The sequence below is a fragment of the Rhipicephalus sanguineus genome, unplaced genomic scaffold (genome assembly GCF_013339695.2).
Source record: "Rhipicephalus sanguineus isolate Rsan-2018 unplaced genomic scaffold, BIME_Rsan_1.4 Seq2973, whole genome shotgun sequence".
Lineage (NCBI taxonomy): Eukaryota > Metazoa > Arthropoda > Arachnida > Ixodida > Ixodidae > Rhipicephalus > Rhipicephalus sanguineus.
The window spans coordinates 1-16,871 of NW_023614964.1; the positions used below are offsets into that span (position 1 = coordinate 1).

At 45.5% G+C, this 16,871-nt stretch overlaps 1 protein-coding gene across 1 annotated transcript; it reads right to left on the reverse strand.

The window, feature by feature from the left end:
- Positions 1 to 3,212: 3,212 nt before the first annotated feature.
- On the reverse strand, positions 3,213 to 14,543 carry LOC119376954 (beta-1,4-N-acetylgalactosaminyltransferase bre-4; the record flags this gene model as incomplete). The annotated part of the gene is given in 4 exon segments (XM_037646612.2): positions 3,213 to 3,445; positions 8,764 to 8,944; positions 9,032 to 9,270; positions 9,999 to 14,543. Coding segments are annotated over 3 exon segments (519 nt in total), but the record flags the coding sequence as incomplete, so codon positions are not given.
- Between the last annotated feature and the right edge of the window lie 2,328 nt (positions 14,544 to 16,871).

Sequence of the window (16,871 nt, forward strand, 5' to 3'; positions counted from 1 at the left end):
AAGCGAGCGGACTACTCGCTGTCCAGAGACCTAGCGGTGACAAGCATTTATGGGAACTACTGATTGTGTTGCTATTTGTCGAGAGAACGAGAAAAAGAAAGAAAAGGAAAGAAGAAAGAGAAGAAAAGAGAAGAAAAAGAAAGAAAGGAAAGAAAAGAAAGAGAAAGAACAGAAGAGAGAAAAGAAAGAAAGAAGAAAAGGAAAGAAAAAGAAAAAGAATAAAGAAAGAAAGAAAGACAAGAAAGAGAAGAGAAAGAGGAAAGAAAGAAAAGAAAAGAAAGAAAGAAGAGAAAGAAGAAAAAGAAAGAAAGAAAGACGCGAAGAGAGCACGAGACGCCCGGTGTCAGTTTACAAACAAAACGCCGCTCTGCTGGTGTGGCTGCGTACATCCCTATGCTTATGTGGCTATATCTACCCATTAACTGGCTATCTTTAGGCTAGGCTTGGCTGATACGCTAAGGAAGGCCGCCCAGCTATGTTCCTTCAGGCTTGGCACCACCAGTGCGAAGCTGCCATAATTATTCCTTGTCTCTTGTGGGTCCGTAAAATTTTGACGCTGACTGCACGTTAATCTCTGCGTTTATGTGTTCTTTCTCTTCCTAAGGTGTCTTCTTCTATTTTAGTTTCTTTTATACCATGAATCCCAGCATAATATAACTACGCGTTATATAGGTGAGCACTAGGTGAGCACTGGCTCACCTCTCCGTATGTTCTTAATCTTCCGGGTCGACCTCGTTCTTCACTCGTTTCCGCAATTGTTTACTTTTCCGTTCAGTTACCCAGAAGGAAACGAGGAATCCCAATAAACTGATGAAGCCAGATGTTGAAGGAAGAATGAAGCGTGACTTGAGTGACGAGTGGTTATGAAGAGGGGCAGAAGGCTATGTGCACAGAGTATTGCATGGCCATGTCCAATGGTGACCGCCCACAGATGAGTCCAAGCTGCGAGTTTGCTAGTTACGTTGTGTTGCTGCGTTGCGTTCCTGGGTTACATTGTGTTTCTACCACTCAGAAACAGTGTGAGTAGTGAGTCGTTCAGGCAAAGCAATACACTGAAGCAGCACCGTTATGATAACTGGACAACAAGCCCAAAGCCTTCACTGTAACATACAAAATGGGAGTGTCTAAATCAGGGGCTTAAACACGCGGTCCTCGGGCCTCATGCGGCCCGCGGCTTCTAACGGAATAAAGTTTTGTGACTTTGCTAAATATTACTCGTATTATTTACTTGTCTATTCCAATTATATCGCTTTGTTTGGGTAAACTACAGCGACGGGACTGGTCTCAAGCATTATTTTTTTGTGTGCGTGTGGGGCGCGCCTTGCTGTCACCATGAGTTGAAACATCAGCGTGGAACAAAAACTTCGTATTTGCAAATCGGCGTCAAGATTTTAGTGATTGTGGAAACCAGTATCGATATGTTTTTTTCCAAACCGGGCGTCAAATACCCTTCAGTAGTGACCCATATATGGGATATGGGAAAGCCGTTCGTTCAAATGGCAACTCTCCCCCCTCCCCCCCCCTCCCCTTTGCTCTAACATCTTCACTGTCCTGGCCCTTATGGGACTAAATTTGTTACTGCGGCCGGTGTTACGACCTGCTCTAGAGTTCTTTTTGGCAGGCGCCATTGGGCGTGCCTGTCAGTCCACGCACCCGCCTGTCAGTCAGAAGGTTTCCCTATAAGTCGGCGCTTGGAAGGAGACACAAAGCGCCGCATTTTCCTGGAGAATGCTTACGCCCGCGGGGTCGAGCGAGTGTTGAATGCCGCCGTATACGGGTTCCGAGCAAAACTTCAGGAGTATCCCAGACACCCCTTTTCCGGCCTTTGTTGTCGGCACGGAATAGCAGCCCTCGAAGGGCTCTCACCAAACCACTACATTCTTTTGCCTGAGAACACACATGGAGGTCTGCACGTGCTCAGGTAAGCTGTCCATCTTCCCCGAGGTCAACGACACCTCCCCATTCCCCTTTCGGACTTCCTCCTCGCTGACGTTCAGTATCGGAGTCGTCGGGGCATGGCACTTGAGGTGTGTGGTGCACTGGTGTTCCCCAATGGCCACCTACGAGTGTATTGTGTGACTCATTGCCTCCTTTCTTGATGCCGGACGCCGGGATGGCAAGTCACCGGATTGGCGGGAGCTGCGGACACCGGTTTTGAGTGCCTCAGGGTTGTCTGGCTTGGGGCTATATAAGCCGAAGACTTGTAAAAAGCTCCCTCTCTTGCTATCTCTCATCATGCCTGTATGTAAAAAAAACTTCTGTTCTCTCTAGTACGAACGCGCCTTCCTCCCTGAAAAAGATGGGCTAACGGGTTCTCCGGCGGCGGCCAGCTACCACTGACGTGACCCGCTGGACCCGAGTCGTAACACAGGCTAGCTGAGGCGAGTTTGTGAGCCATGGTCGAAATGATGGTAAAAAAAAATTTACATAATTATGTGATGAAAACTAGTGCTGTCCATAATGCAGGGTCTGTGTAAAAAGTACCGGGAGCAGTCTTTTCCCGTCATGACTGTACGTAGTAGTGTGCTCGCAACGCGCATGCACTGTGGTGGGAAATGTGATAGTCAAGAAAAGCCAAGTGCAAGACGCCTGCAAGCGTTCGTTCAGGCTAGATCGTCTTTTTAGTGGACCCTCGTCGAGTGACTGCACAAGCGCGTGAGGCAGCGAATGATTGGACAGAGGTATGATTGAATACCAGCTTTTGTGTTGGCCTGACAATAGCTGGCTACCTGACGATAAACGACATCGCGACGATTCCCTTACCCTTTTACAGCCCCGACTGGGCAACAGCAGACTATTTTCTATTTCCAAAAATCAAATGCACCCTCAAAGAACACCCCCATGGGACCCTAAGTGCCTTCAAAGAAGCTTCTACCTGTGTCCTTAAAAGTTGTTCTGAAATCCTCCTACCGTGGAGTCTTCGAGTCGTAGAAAAGCCACTGCTAAAAGCGTGTCGATGCTCAAGGGATGTATGCCTTAAACATTTGAGGCATTATAGCGATATCTGTAATAAATCTACTTTGCCGTAACCCTACCCGATACTTTTTATAGAAACCCTTTTAAACAAGGTTATATAGCAAGCACTTTGTGAACTATCCAGAGAGGAAAGCAAGAAGTGGTGCTAACCCGTGTTTCTCAGATCTTATTTCTCTTCTGTCTGATCGCGAGTGGCACGCTGCGATCATTGCGGGAGACTGAGAAGCACAGCTTACCTGCTCGATGACGAAGACACCGTAGTCAATCTGCTGCCTCGCCAGAACCCGATGAATGTTGTATATAAATATCCTCAGGTGTTCTTTCCGGTTTCGGTATGGTATAAGAATAGCCACCCTGTGCCGGGATGTGCATTCCTTTGGCCGGAAGTGGCCACCCGGCATTACGTCAGGAAACTCGTTTTCCACCGCGTCTAAGGACGGTACGTCCATCTTCGTGGGTATGTAGCCAACTGAAATAGCGAATGCGAAACAAGCACGTCACGATGGGATCGTTATTCAGAGATATAGAAAACATGAAAACTTGACAATGACGCGTGAGAACAGAGAGGCAGCTGCATTCATCAAAGACTAGGATGGCAGGCGGGCTGGTGACGTAAAGACGGTCTCAACCACGAGAGTAATGGCTATTGGCTTTAAAGGGACACTAAAGGCAAATGTTAGTCGACGTTGATTCTTGAAATAGCGTTCCAGAAATGTCGTAGTGCTTGTTTCGTGCGAAGGAAGTACTTATCTTGAATTAAAATCACGTTTTAGGGGTCGGCACAGAGTTAGCGCACTTCCAATCGCGCGCCTGAAAAGGACTCCTGACGTAACATTTGCCTTGCCCAACGATGACTGTATTTACTGCTCGGCAGCCGACGCTGTGGTGTCTGCTCTGAAGGGCACATTACACAACATCACATGGACACGGCATTTTGTCGAGGTTTCCGTTAGAGCGACTTTCACGAGCGTGCACGGCACACGCAGCAGTACGCGATAACGAAACCACCACTTAGACGCGACCGCGCGAAAGGAGAGCAACCCTACGAAAACGGAACATTTGCACAACCCGCGCCGTTCTCCACTGTAACGTCAAGTCGCCGTCATGTCACGCCGGATATATATATATATATGACACAAAGAAAAAATACAGCAGAAGAAAATATTACGAGGCACCCGACCAGCGACCTCTCTCTCCCCCGCGCGATGCGTTAGGCTACGCAACAACGCGCCATGCATGCGCCAGCAAAATAACGGCGGGCTATTTATATACACCATTTACCGCCGGTGGTAAGCAGATCTCGGAGGAGCTTGAGCGTGTTTTCTATCACGGAACGCTCCTACATTTACATTTTCTTTCAATTTGAAAACTGCCCTTGAAACGCGCACGACAAAGTGGCCCCTTTCTGTACCCACTCGTGTTGTGGAACGAAAAAAAAAAAAAAAAACACCGGGCGCACTTTGCGTCAGACGCCCCCGTGTGGCAGGAGACGCAGAGGGGTCACTCCACGCGCCGCAGTTTAAAAGAGAAAGAAATTTCTAAGAGTGTCTTATTCTTCATTGACGACACTTGCAGCGCGTTGCTCGAACACAAAGACGCAACAACTGTGACATTTGTTAGTTCACGCTTGTCCTGTGTATACCATGTGTGTTCTTTTTGGGCGTCCTTCGTTGTGCTTCAGCGGCGCGCTGCAACTATCGAGCTGCTTGTCGTTCTTCGAGCGACATTCCAATTTCTTACTATCGCATTCATTGCTTCGCCCTTGCGGCGAAACAGTGACTTTTTTTTCGTGAATCAAACAGAAATGCACAAGCAGCATTTTATTATGTCTTGGAATGCTCGGAATGTTCATTTTTTAAAATCATAAGTAGCTTGAATACTAGTGATAATTTGTACTCTGGACTCTTGACGTCATCGGGTTCGTTCTAAAACGTCCCACTGGTGGCGCACACATTGTCCTACGTTTACCTTAATTTCTCGATTACTAGAGCGCTGCTATTGATATCATTTACGTCTTAGACGTTCTCAAACAATGGCCTCTCACTCTCACGTAAATTTTAATGTGCCGTTAGTGTCCCTTTAACTACCCGAGCTGTAGCCTCACACTTGAGCGATGGCACTGCCCACAGCACCCTGTGCATCGTATGCACGTGCAGCTACGCTGACCTTTACGTAGCTATAGGATGCCTAATCACGCGTTATCTGTAATACTGTGGACGTGCCTGAAGCTCGGCGTTAAAGGTTGATCCACACTCGCGCTCGTCAGCAGCCGGGCCTAGTACAACACTCCTATACTCTCACAGATTTCCTAGCTTTCCTATTTTTGGTAGATACTTGCCAAACATGAGGAGAGGTACGATACGAGCCAGTATCCTGCAAGGCTCCTGGCGACCACTCTCTCAACTAGCTTTTGACATGGTATGAAATCGCATGTTCGCCTTGTGCCATATATGTCATAACCGTATAACCGATGCAAGCAGGGCTCCCAGGAGAGGACGCTTTGACAACCCTGTCCTTTCTCTGCTAAACCTTGTTCACAGACTCATGGAATGTCTGAGGGAAGGTGTTGACGATCGCTCCAATCTTCTGTACTCGTCGGGGCCAAATGGCGCGCTTCTTCGCGGTAGTAATTTCGAAGGATAAATCCTGCGCCATGTCAAAATCGTTGATGTTGAGCTATGCTGCAGCAGTATCGAAATGGCGCATTTGAGTGGACGACCTCCTAATTCCCAGGTTTTATTGTTTATACGTGTAGAGAAACTTTCTGAGTATATATTTGGAGCAGAAATCTCGTCGATGCCTCCTGCCTTAAGTATTCTTGCGATGTTAGATATGTATTTGCATTCGTCTAGCACCGCGAGTGCTATCAACAGCGACGTCGTACGAGCACGTCTCTCGCAAATGTGTGATGCATCGCCTCCTACTCCTACGTTAAAAATGGCTTGAGTTTCTTAACTTTCATTGTTTTTCTCGGCTAAACGTACTTGTCGTCAGCGATCCTACGTCAGTCGTGGTAAATCTGAGTCGTTATATAAAGTTCTAGTTAGGGCAGCGAACTGCCGTTCTGAGTGCATATATCACGCGGAAGATTGATATGCGGCTTCTGCATGCGTCAACAGTACAACGACTCATGGTTTCTGGAGATCGGGCCACCGCAGGTGTGAGGCCCAAAGAGACCACAGTGTCATCTAGCGCGCTGAATTCCGCCTTATATTGCTGTTTACGTTATAAAAATCTTAAGGTAGCCTAAGGCGGTCTGAAAAAAGAAAGAGTAAAAAACTGAATCACACATGTTCTTTTAGATTATATCGAAGTATAGTTCAATATATTTTGATGTCTTTCGGCTCCATTCAGTCATCCACTTAGCTTTCATTATACGAGCAGTCGCAGCAAAGTTCTTGCTAATAGTTGTGCTCGCATAATGCGATACCGAGTTATATATATATATATATATTATATATATATATATATATATATATATATATATATATATATATATATATATATATATATATATAATATATATATACATTATCGGTACGTGAACAACTTTAACGCAGTTTTATGGTTTCTGTCTCGGTACATGAATACACGGAGCTTTTCTTTCGTTATCAGTGTTTCCATGATGACGACAACCAGCGAAAGCACGGCCGTTTTTGTACTTTTTCACCAGCTTCCTATGCGTAAAAGTATGACGCGCAACTAACTCTCGGTACCCGCGCTTCCGTCGTGCTTTAAATGTTCATGTTTTTTTTTTCGTTTATCGCAGCACAGCTCTGTGACTGCCTTAGAGAAAGAGGCTCCGAGTTACCGGTTGACCTTTACTTTAACCGGAGATTCACGCATGTAAAAAGTGTATGATTCAGCTTCGCTGCAGTTCCGCCGCCTTTCGTCGAATCTTCCTCCCTTCGTCTTCAATACTATACTTTGATCCTCAGTACAGAAAACGTAACACAGAAAATCGTACTTTCTAAATCTTCGTAATTGTCCTAACTTGTTAATTTCCTAAACGTGGAATCTTAATACCAACTGCAATGCGGTTATTCAAAAGCATGCACGGACCATTTCCTCAAGTGGTACGGCGTGAAGCTTTATCTTACGCAGTCCTAATATCTCACAGAAACTTGAAATGCGAGCTGCACTTCTAGGTGCCACGCCCGTTTTCTAATAACAAGAACAAGTGATTCGACGCCACTAATTTTAATCTACGTGGTCATATTGAAATGCGATGCTAATGAGGTAGTTCGTTCTATTCTATACGTATTCGACTCTTGAAATGATTCAGCTTTGATATTTGCACATATGAACACGTTGGCACGCCGCTGCACGATCTCATTAGGCAGGCGTCATTTAGGTGGCGTTCTCTATTCTGAATCATCTGCAAGGCTTCTGCACTGGCTAAAAGAGACCGACTTACGCACGTGCTATACGCACTATCGCAGGTGTTTTGTAGTGTGCGCAGTCAGCACGATTTCTTTATTCGCTTTCCCGGCGGCAGGGCGTACATAGGGGCCTCCTTGCAGGTGCACAAATGAAAGGGCACAAAAGCGCAACTACGTCACCAAAGCCACAACCTGCCAGCGCTCGTACATTGTCGCTCTCATCTCGTGCCCCGTCATGTGCGCGCTCATTTTTTAAAACATGCGTAGTTTCCAACTCGCCCACCTCTCTACTTTCCTGCCAATGTTCTGGCGATTAAGGCTAAACTTGAGAATTGTGAGTGCATACACCGTCCCGGCAATATAGCCCCTACTAACGCTCCTTTGTCAACGTGACTGGTCTGATAAATCAATACGCATATATACGCCGATGCCGCGTTACATTCTAAGTAAAAAATTCTGCCAGCTCCTCACTAGTGGTGCCAAGCCTGAAGGAGGAGGAGCCTTCCTTGTTTCTCTTTATTTTTTTTCTTTCTTTCTTCTCCGTCTTCCTCTTTCTTTCTCTTTCTTGTATCTTTTTTGACTCTCTTTAAAGGGACACGTGAACTCTCTTTATTATACTCTTCGGAGAGTCGTGGCACCCAAAGGAGAGTTGATAGGTGTCTTTAAAGAGAGTCATATACGTGGCAAGGGAGGACTGTCGTTATTAAGCGTCGTGATGTCGCGACGACTACACCCACGTGATCGTTGTATTGCTTCCTGCATTGTGGAAATGTTTGCATTAATTACGCATGTATTATTTGCACTCGTGAAAATAAAGCTACTCATAAGTCAGTAACTGCGCGTGTCTCCTTGGCCTGTTCTTCATACGTTCACCCTATTAAACGCTCACCTGGAACAAAAATTAACTTTCCCGTTTGCAAATAGGAAAAAGAGAGTTGAAATAACTGTCGTGCATCTGTTTCCGCAGAGTCAATTGAACGCAAAGATGTTACACCCTATTTTGAGTTCCTGTTCTTTCATGAGAAAATTATGCAAATCTAAATGAGTAACTGCAAGCATCGTTGTCATCACCGTATTTTTTTTTTGCTTTCTGCACGACAAAGGCATCTCCCAATCATCCCTGATTAACCATTCTTGCGCGAGATGATTCCATTTAATCGTCATGCATTTAACACACTGAATAAAGATTGAATGTCGGGCCCTACCTGGGCTATATAATTTATGATGTAGGCCTAATCGGGCGCTGAAGGAAAGCAAAGAAGGCTCGTTTCCACAACGGATCTTTATGTAAGTTAATTAAATAACGGGAAGGAAACACTGCAGAAAACGTGACAGACAAGTTACAGTGACTGCATTTCACCAATGCGGGTTTTCGAAGTCGATTCTCGAGCACACTCAGACTCACCCAGATTCGGAGATACAAGGGGACACAGCTCTGGCACAGAAATATTTGATCGTAAACTGTCACTCAACACATCTTTGGGAATCCCGGTGACGGCATGGCTTTGATTCCAGGTCGGGGTCGTTTGGCGTTGAGCAGCAGTAGCCCCTTTTCTATCCACCACGAAAGGGCCTTGAAACATAGCCTGTGGGATAGACGTGCGCATGTTGGAACTGGGTCGTAGATTAGGATTCCCAAAAAGACCTGCTGTGAGATAAACGAATTAACGTACCCTGAGACCTCCTTCACCATATCCACTCATGTCGAAGCAGACATCCACGAGTACGAATGTCAGAACACAACCAACGGCTAGCTTGAAACTCAGGCTGCGGGCCATTGCTCCTAATGCCCCCGCTATTCGGTAACATCTAAATGGGACCCCGTCACCTCTCAAGTTACAGTTGTCGATGTCTCCTGAATTGAATCATTGCAGTCTCAAATGTGGTTTTGTCATCAAGTGGACCACCGCATCTGCAAACAAACAAACAAACAAACAAACAAACAAACAAACAAACAAACAAACAAAGGCGTGAAAGTGTCATTGTTCTTATTGCGCGCATGTATGTTCGCAAGCATCAAGACTTTCAACACTATCTCTAATCAGGTTTCTCAAAACAGCGCCATCGTCTAATGACCGACAGGTGTATCTAGCGACGTTTCAATGAACGATTTCGAGCACAGATAATGAAAATGTAAAAATAAAAGAACTCTCCAGCCACGTTTTGTCTTCAGTTTTTCATTTCAAGCTGACCCTTCGTTTCGAGACTCGTTCGGTTCCTGATAGATAGATAGATAGATAGATAGATAGATAGATAGATAGATAGAAGATAGATCGATAGATAGATAGCTAGTCGATAGAAGATAGATAGATAGATAGATAGATAGATAGATAGCTAGATAGATCGATAGATAGATAGTAGCTAGATAGATAGATAGATAGATAGTAGATAGATAGATAGATAGATAGATAGATAGATAGTAGATAGCTAGATAGATAGATAGATAGATAGCTAGATAGCTAGATAGTAGATAGAAGATAGATAGATAGATAGATAGATAGATAGATAGATAGATAGATAGATAGATAGATGATAGATAGATAGATAGATAGATAGATAGATAGATAGATAGATAGTCTAAGGAAAGGGCAGGCAGAGAAAAGAAGTGCACACAGTCGGTGTCCCACTCAGAATACTCACAGTGTTTCCCGGGATTCCACTTGCGCAATATGTGTAAACGGCCTCTTCGTTCGTTGTGCGCGTCTCAATCGCAATATAAGCAGCTGTACTTTAAATGAGTTGCAAGAATTGTTCCGTGACGTTGGATAGGAAGACCGGGCTTTCGTGTAGGAAGACGTTGGCAAAAGTGTTATAGAGCAAAGTCAAGCAACCAAATAGCAGTCTGATGCAACCAGCTCCACTGTTTAACTAGTCTTCGCGTCGTGAAGTCAGTGAAGTTGCTTGAATTGTTTTTCTAAGCGTGTACGCGACCTACACAGACGAGTTAACTGTAGGAACGGCGGCATTTAGGAAGCCTCTACGCAGGATTTCTTCGGTACAAGAGGCTGTGTATGCTACGCTAACCCGCCTGCTGCAACGTCACCACCAGAGGCGTTTAAAGACTTTGACGTACTCGGTGTTTTTTTTTCAAAGGAGTTTGCGAAAGGCAAGTTCGAAGAAGAAGGTAATGAGTGGGGACGATCATCAATGTTGTCTAAATAATGTCGCAGGAGGATGAGGATGAAGAAGCTCGTGGCTGCTTTGGACGCACGTGCTTCTTTATTGCTATGCAGCGTAACTCTCCAGAAATTTTGTATCACGATGTTTTTCTGAATCGCGCGAAATTACTACCTTACGTCATTTTAAATTGGTTGTTGCAAGACTATCGAAATACTCTACCAAGCAATGTTGGTATTACAACGGAAGCTTCGCAGTCTGAGGAAAGATCTGGCATCAGAATATATTATACCCTGAACTTGACTGGTCTTTCTTAGTACGGCTCTCTGATGTCCTTCCTGTCTTTCTTGCTGACCTCAGGGCAACAATATTAGCTTTACGCGAGTTAAGTTCATTGGTTAAAGTAGAGGCAAATATAACTGACTCATTATCTGTGTGCTCTTCTCTTTGTGCATTTGGTGACACACCTACACTGAAGCTCTTTAAATCACTGGTTCCCGTTCATCTTCAATGTATTAATTTCATCTGGGTACCTGACCACAAAGATTTGTTTTTAAATTAAATCGCGGATTCTCTCCCAAAGACGTCGCTTTTTTGCGTCTATCATTCGTGTTTTCGCACTAACAGCACACATCGCGACGGCGAGATTTCGCGTACTTGCATTCAGAACAAGTTTATCAGACTCAGTACTGACTCCTTCTCCGGAGTACGAGCACTTTTTATTTCCCTGACGCGGCGGATTATCTAGCTCACGTATGATGGAAGGGGCCATCACGAAATTTTGTTGCCGTGTTACCTCCCTCAATTTTTACTTTCATAGATCTGGTTTAGTGACTCCCCTTTGAGCCTCTTCTGTAATCAGGGGGTCATTTCTTTCTATCCTCTCACATGTTCACTACAGTGAGGAAACGAATACTGGTACCACCTCTTCGATAGCCAGGCCTCGGATAACCAAAGCCGGTTCTTCTTTCTTTTGGGGCCGCTACTCTTGGATACAGCCAGATGGATGTTTCTTTCGCCATTGAGGACTTTATCATTGCGACTAAAAGAATATCTCGCTAAATTCTGCCGGCTTTAAATATTTAATTACTGACAATTGCCAGTTCAAATCAATAGATTAAACAATTATCGCATCTCGGAACTACGCAATACAGAAAATATTGAAAAAAATTAACCCACTACTCGGGCAATGCCCTGGAAAGAGTATGTGCCATGCTCAGAGGGCAACAGTAGCAACAACAAGTCAGCAGCCGTTCACTCCGAGGTGACTACAATGACCACAACGAAGCAACCACAATGCCCCCGCGATTCCTAACACGAACAGCGCAGACGTCACGGAGCCTATAGACTTTCGATTTTTGCGCCAGCGGGGACAACAGTGCTTGTCACTGTTCTGCGAAGATGAATTAACGCGAGCGTTTGTAAATAGTAAATTCCTACCTTGCCCCCTTAATAGAGTCGGCAGCGTAAATAATACTAAAATTCCGGTACAAGTGTAATTGTTAATTTCTTTAGGTAGGAGTGTGAGTTCACCTGCGCGGTTATCATTTTTCTCTGCCTTTTTGGTTATGCAGCTTAACAGTTCTTTGTTTTTCTTTTTTGGGGACGTCCGGAGGTTGGTCAGTAAAATACGCTTCCCGTATGTGACCTTTTACTGTTCGTTCGAGCGGGACGAACAACGTTTGTCTCGTGGTTCATAAGGTAACGGGTTGTCCTGTCGAAACAAAATGGGATCATTTCTCTTCGTTACTATGCTAAATTATGTCATTAAATCGTTACACAGGAGATAGTTACTGACTTCAACACCAGAAAAAAATATGTCGACTATGTGACAGTTGCATTTGCTTTGCCCGACAACCAAACTCCTCGCTTCTGCTTCTTCTCAATTCGATGGAATGATGATTTTACTGACGCAAGAAAGCAGGCTTGCCTTGATGGTTGGGTCGAAATCGCACACAGCGTTTCTGCTCGGAGAAAGTTACTCGTTACAGTGGCATGAAAAATAGGGACACAAAGAACCGTTTATTTATCGTTACACGCAATTTGGTTCATGCGCCTCAACTTGCCATAAGCGGCATCTTGCTACGTCTCTCGTAAAGCAGTTCGCACACAGCATCCCGAGCAAAAAAAAAAAAAAAAAAGGAGCAGTATGGGGATCATTGGCATGCGCAGGCATCTGAACATGGACGAGCCGAAAGGAAACCCTCCGCATTGGATGCAAAACTGTAAATGAAGCAATGACGCCCTTCTCACAACGGCCTGAAATCGGTAACCGGCTTTCCGGAAATAAAGGTAGAAATTGAACAGTTCTTGGAATGTAACAACAGGCGTCGTTGACCACCATTGTCGTCAAATAGCTAGCATGCGCGGCCATAACCCCGCACGTTAAACAATGACGTCACAAGTATGCCTGAGCAAAGGTACGCGCAGAATCGGTGCCGCCCTTTAGATGCCTAGAGAGGCGACCGCCACGCCTGCCCCCTCTGCGCCGACTCCTGTGACGGCTGCCTGCATCGTCTGCTGACGTTCTTTCACCTGCCGCATGTGCGGCGCCTCATCGTAGTCGCCTGGTGGTCACGACTTTCTTGATTGAGGCTTCCACACTTTCCGCACATTCGCCGTGGCCACGGGCTCACGAGGAGCCGCCGAACAGCAGCCTGCTGGCCCAAGCGCGGCAAAAGCCCATTAGCGGCTATGACGTCATCATACTAACTGCGCCAGCTCGGAGCTTGGCCGCAGTCGTGACGTGTCGGAAGTTGGGGGTCATCTTCAGGTCACCTTGGATGATGCCAATGTCGCGAGGCGCGGCGTATAGCTCGAGATCATGCACGCGAGCATCAAAATTTATATAAATGTCCTCCCAAGCTAGATTCACTGTTGAGATTTGGTAGGCGATATACGCACGCATGTTCACGGAAGTTGGTCCCGTACGCTATCTTGTCCGCAAAATTTTGTGTCAGTAGCCCTTGAAAGGGGCACTGCAACACATTTCTAAGTAATCAAGTAATCATTGAATTTCTTCGTTAAAAGAACTTATTGCCTCGCGGATCGACTGCCACAAAGATTTTTAGAATTAGTTTTTTTTTTAATTTTAGCAGGAGAGACGCGAACTCGCGGGCAGCTACTCAAGCCCTAGACTCGTACTAACTAATCCATATTAAATGGGACTGAGTTTTGTTGCTAAGATTGCCTAATTCGATTAGTGAACTAGGCATGGATGCAGTGGTTGCTGGAAAATTAAGGACAGGCGGCCTTCCATCACAAATTACGCTCGACTCTGTAGCATGAGAAGCGATCCTTTATACTCGTAGCCGTGTCAACAGCTCAGAGATAGCGCGGAGTGGGAGCACAAAAGAGCTCAAAGAGAATGCTTCGATATGAGTCATGTCATCACGCTTATAGTTATGTATCACGGCACGGCGCAGCACTGACGTCAACTGTATGGTGCATTGCTCTCAAAAGCGTTTACGAGTGCATACTTCAGCACGCATCAAACCCTCGTGACTATCTTACTAACAGTGGGTCCTACTTTATTGATTGTTTACCACCCCACTTCCACAAAGTCGACGCATCTGCATGGACGGCGCATGCGTGTAGACGGTTAGAATATATTCGGAGACATAGAGATTGTGTCCACATGCGAGTGCTTCGAACCCAAATGGACGACACCACACGGATAATGAGAGATGAATGGAGCATATGTATACAGACAACAGTCGTTTATAGGTTTGGCAGAGAGAGAATTAAACATTATTGTCTGACCAGGCGCGCGTTCTCTTCGCCCAGAGGGGGGTGACTTCCTCATTCCAGTTAGCCATGGCTTTCAGCTGATGCCAGAGCCCTGTCCACCAGTCGGAGCTGGTCCTCAGGGTTTAGTCACGTCATCAACGCCTCCCACTGGTCTTCCGGATTTTCTTGGATGCTCTGTTCGTCTATGGGCGGGGTACTTGGAGTATTTTTTTTAGAACGAGAGTGACAGCTACTCCTGTCCTCTTTATTGTGGCGTCTGTACCTTCCTTCGACTTCCTGTTATTGGCGCACAAAATGTGAATTGCTATAAAATTGCCCAGCTGTCAATATTTACATTGACAAATGTTACGGGACAGCTATCATCCCGACTCTATGTTTTGGCATGCTCCACGTTCAAGAAAACAACGCTGGGATTATGAATACATACATGCACTACATTCGCCTGTTTAAGGTTTTTAAAGCGAAGCTTGTATGACTTACAGATTACGGAGGCGACTGCGGCATAATTCGCGAAAAACCCAGCGCCCGCGAGTGTACGGAAATACGGGTGTACACAAATGGGCCATCGAAGGTGCGCCGGTCACGTGTATTGCTATGCGCCGTTTCCCAATGACTGATGCTCTTTCAATCGTGGGCTTGTCACCGATCTGCCGTTTCTGATGTGGAAATGTGATCTTTTACTGAGGCCACGTGTCGTTTCCCGCTGCCACTTTATATATATATATATATATATATATATATATATATATATATATATATATATATATATATATATATATGAAGAGTCTGTCTAAAATAATTAGGAAAAAGGTATAGCTTCTAAAAAACTGTTATTTGTCGACTTTTCGATCGGAGACCGATCTTCTGATCTTCATCAGGATGAAATTTACCAGGCTTCGATGCGCTTTTATATCATCGTTCTTCGAGCCGAGAGAGAGACAAAAAGGTTAAGAAAAAGTACATACAGAAAAAAAAACCCCTCAGCGAACCAATATCAAGCTACATAGACTCCGTAATTAAGGACATTCCGCCTACACACTCCTCCTACCTACGTGATACCAACCACTTCATACGGATCATCAACGATATCAAAATCCCTGATGGTGCCTTTCTTGTAACTCTTGATGTAACTTTCCTTTACACTAATATTCCCCATAAAGACGGCATCAAAACATTAGTAGAGTGCTATAGTGAGCACAAATGTGATGACTCGCCAAGTCCAACAGTAATTGAAACCCTTGCGAAGCTGGTACTTCAACTTAATAGCTTTGAATTTCATAACCAATACTATCCACAAATAAATGGCACTGCTATGGGGACTCGAATGGCACCCAACTACGCTAATATTTTTATGAATGATCTTGAAAGTAAGTTCTTGTTAACCCAGAAAATTAAGCCCCTTCTTTACAAACGCTTCTTAGATGATATTTTTATCATTTGGACGGATACACAAGAGAACTTAATTAATTTTATAGAATCCTTCAACAAAGCTCATCCAGACATAACTTTCACTCACACATACTCAAGAACTGAAATCAATTTCCTCGACGTCCACGTAAAAGTAAAAGACGGGTCCTTGACTACACTGTAAACAAAAATTAGCCGAGATGGGAGCTTTTCCAGCATATGAGCTCCTAAAACCCCCATGCCTTTATCATTTACTCCGTGCTAGCGGAGTGAAGTCGGCACATGTCGTCGTAAAACGCCCCTTGCTTAATGAGGGAGTTTATGAACGACATGACCATGTTAAACTCCCCACGGAGTTTTAGATCACGTGGTTAGAAACTCCCTATGGGAGGTTTAAAAAGTATTTTTGGTCGTGACGTGCGTGTCACGTGGTTAGAAACTCCCTATGGGAGTTTTAAAAACCATTTTTGGTCGTGTGTGTATGTGCGTGTGTGTACGGGCATCTGTTTAGCACGCCGGTGTGAAGCTCCAGTGCCTTGTGTGGGTCGCCGTGTGAGCATTCTCGACAGACAAAGAAATTATCAGTGCAGCGAGGATTTGCAACGGCCGGCCGAGACAAGTTCAACTCGCGCCAGCGTCCGACCGCGAACACATCGAGCTGGCTGTCCCGTGTTTATTCTCCCGTCAAGCGGCAATGCCCATGCACACGAGTGCAAGCCTCCGACACGCCACGGATACCTCGCTTCAACGTGCCGAGTTACGAAGAAGTGCGAAAAATAATTTCATCGGTAACAAAAGTAAGCTGTTGCGATTGTCAGCGGGTTGTTTCTGGAGTTTCACCGGCTAAAACTTCGAAGCAGTAAGAAGTAGGCTTCGCTACGTCGTCGGCATCAAGCCGGCCGGCAGCCGGTGCGTGAGAGCTGCGCCGGCGACGCGCTCGCCCCGACCACCGGCAGCGCTTGCTTCTCGGAGTGTCACCGAACCGATGTTTCACCGGCTGCAACTTCTAAGCGGTAAGAAGGCTTCGCTACGTCGTCGGTACCAAGACGGCGGCGTAGCGAACTCGCACCGCCACACCGGTCGCCGTGGTGAGTTCTACGAGCTCGCACCGGCCACCGGTGAAGCAAAGAATATGTTTCACAGAAAATAAAAGCTGCTGGAATGAATACGTCTAAATTGTCTCTTTTGCGCCATGCAACCACCGCTGTCAAACGTCTAGCGAGAAGGCGAGCGCCAATA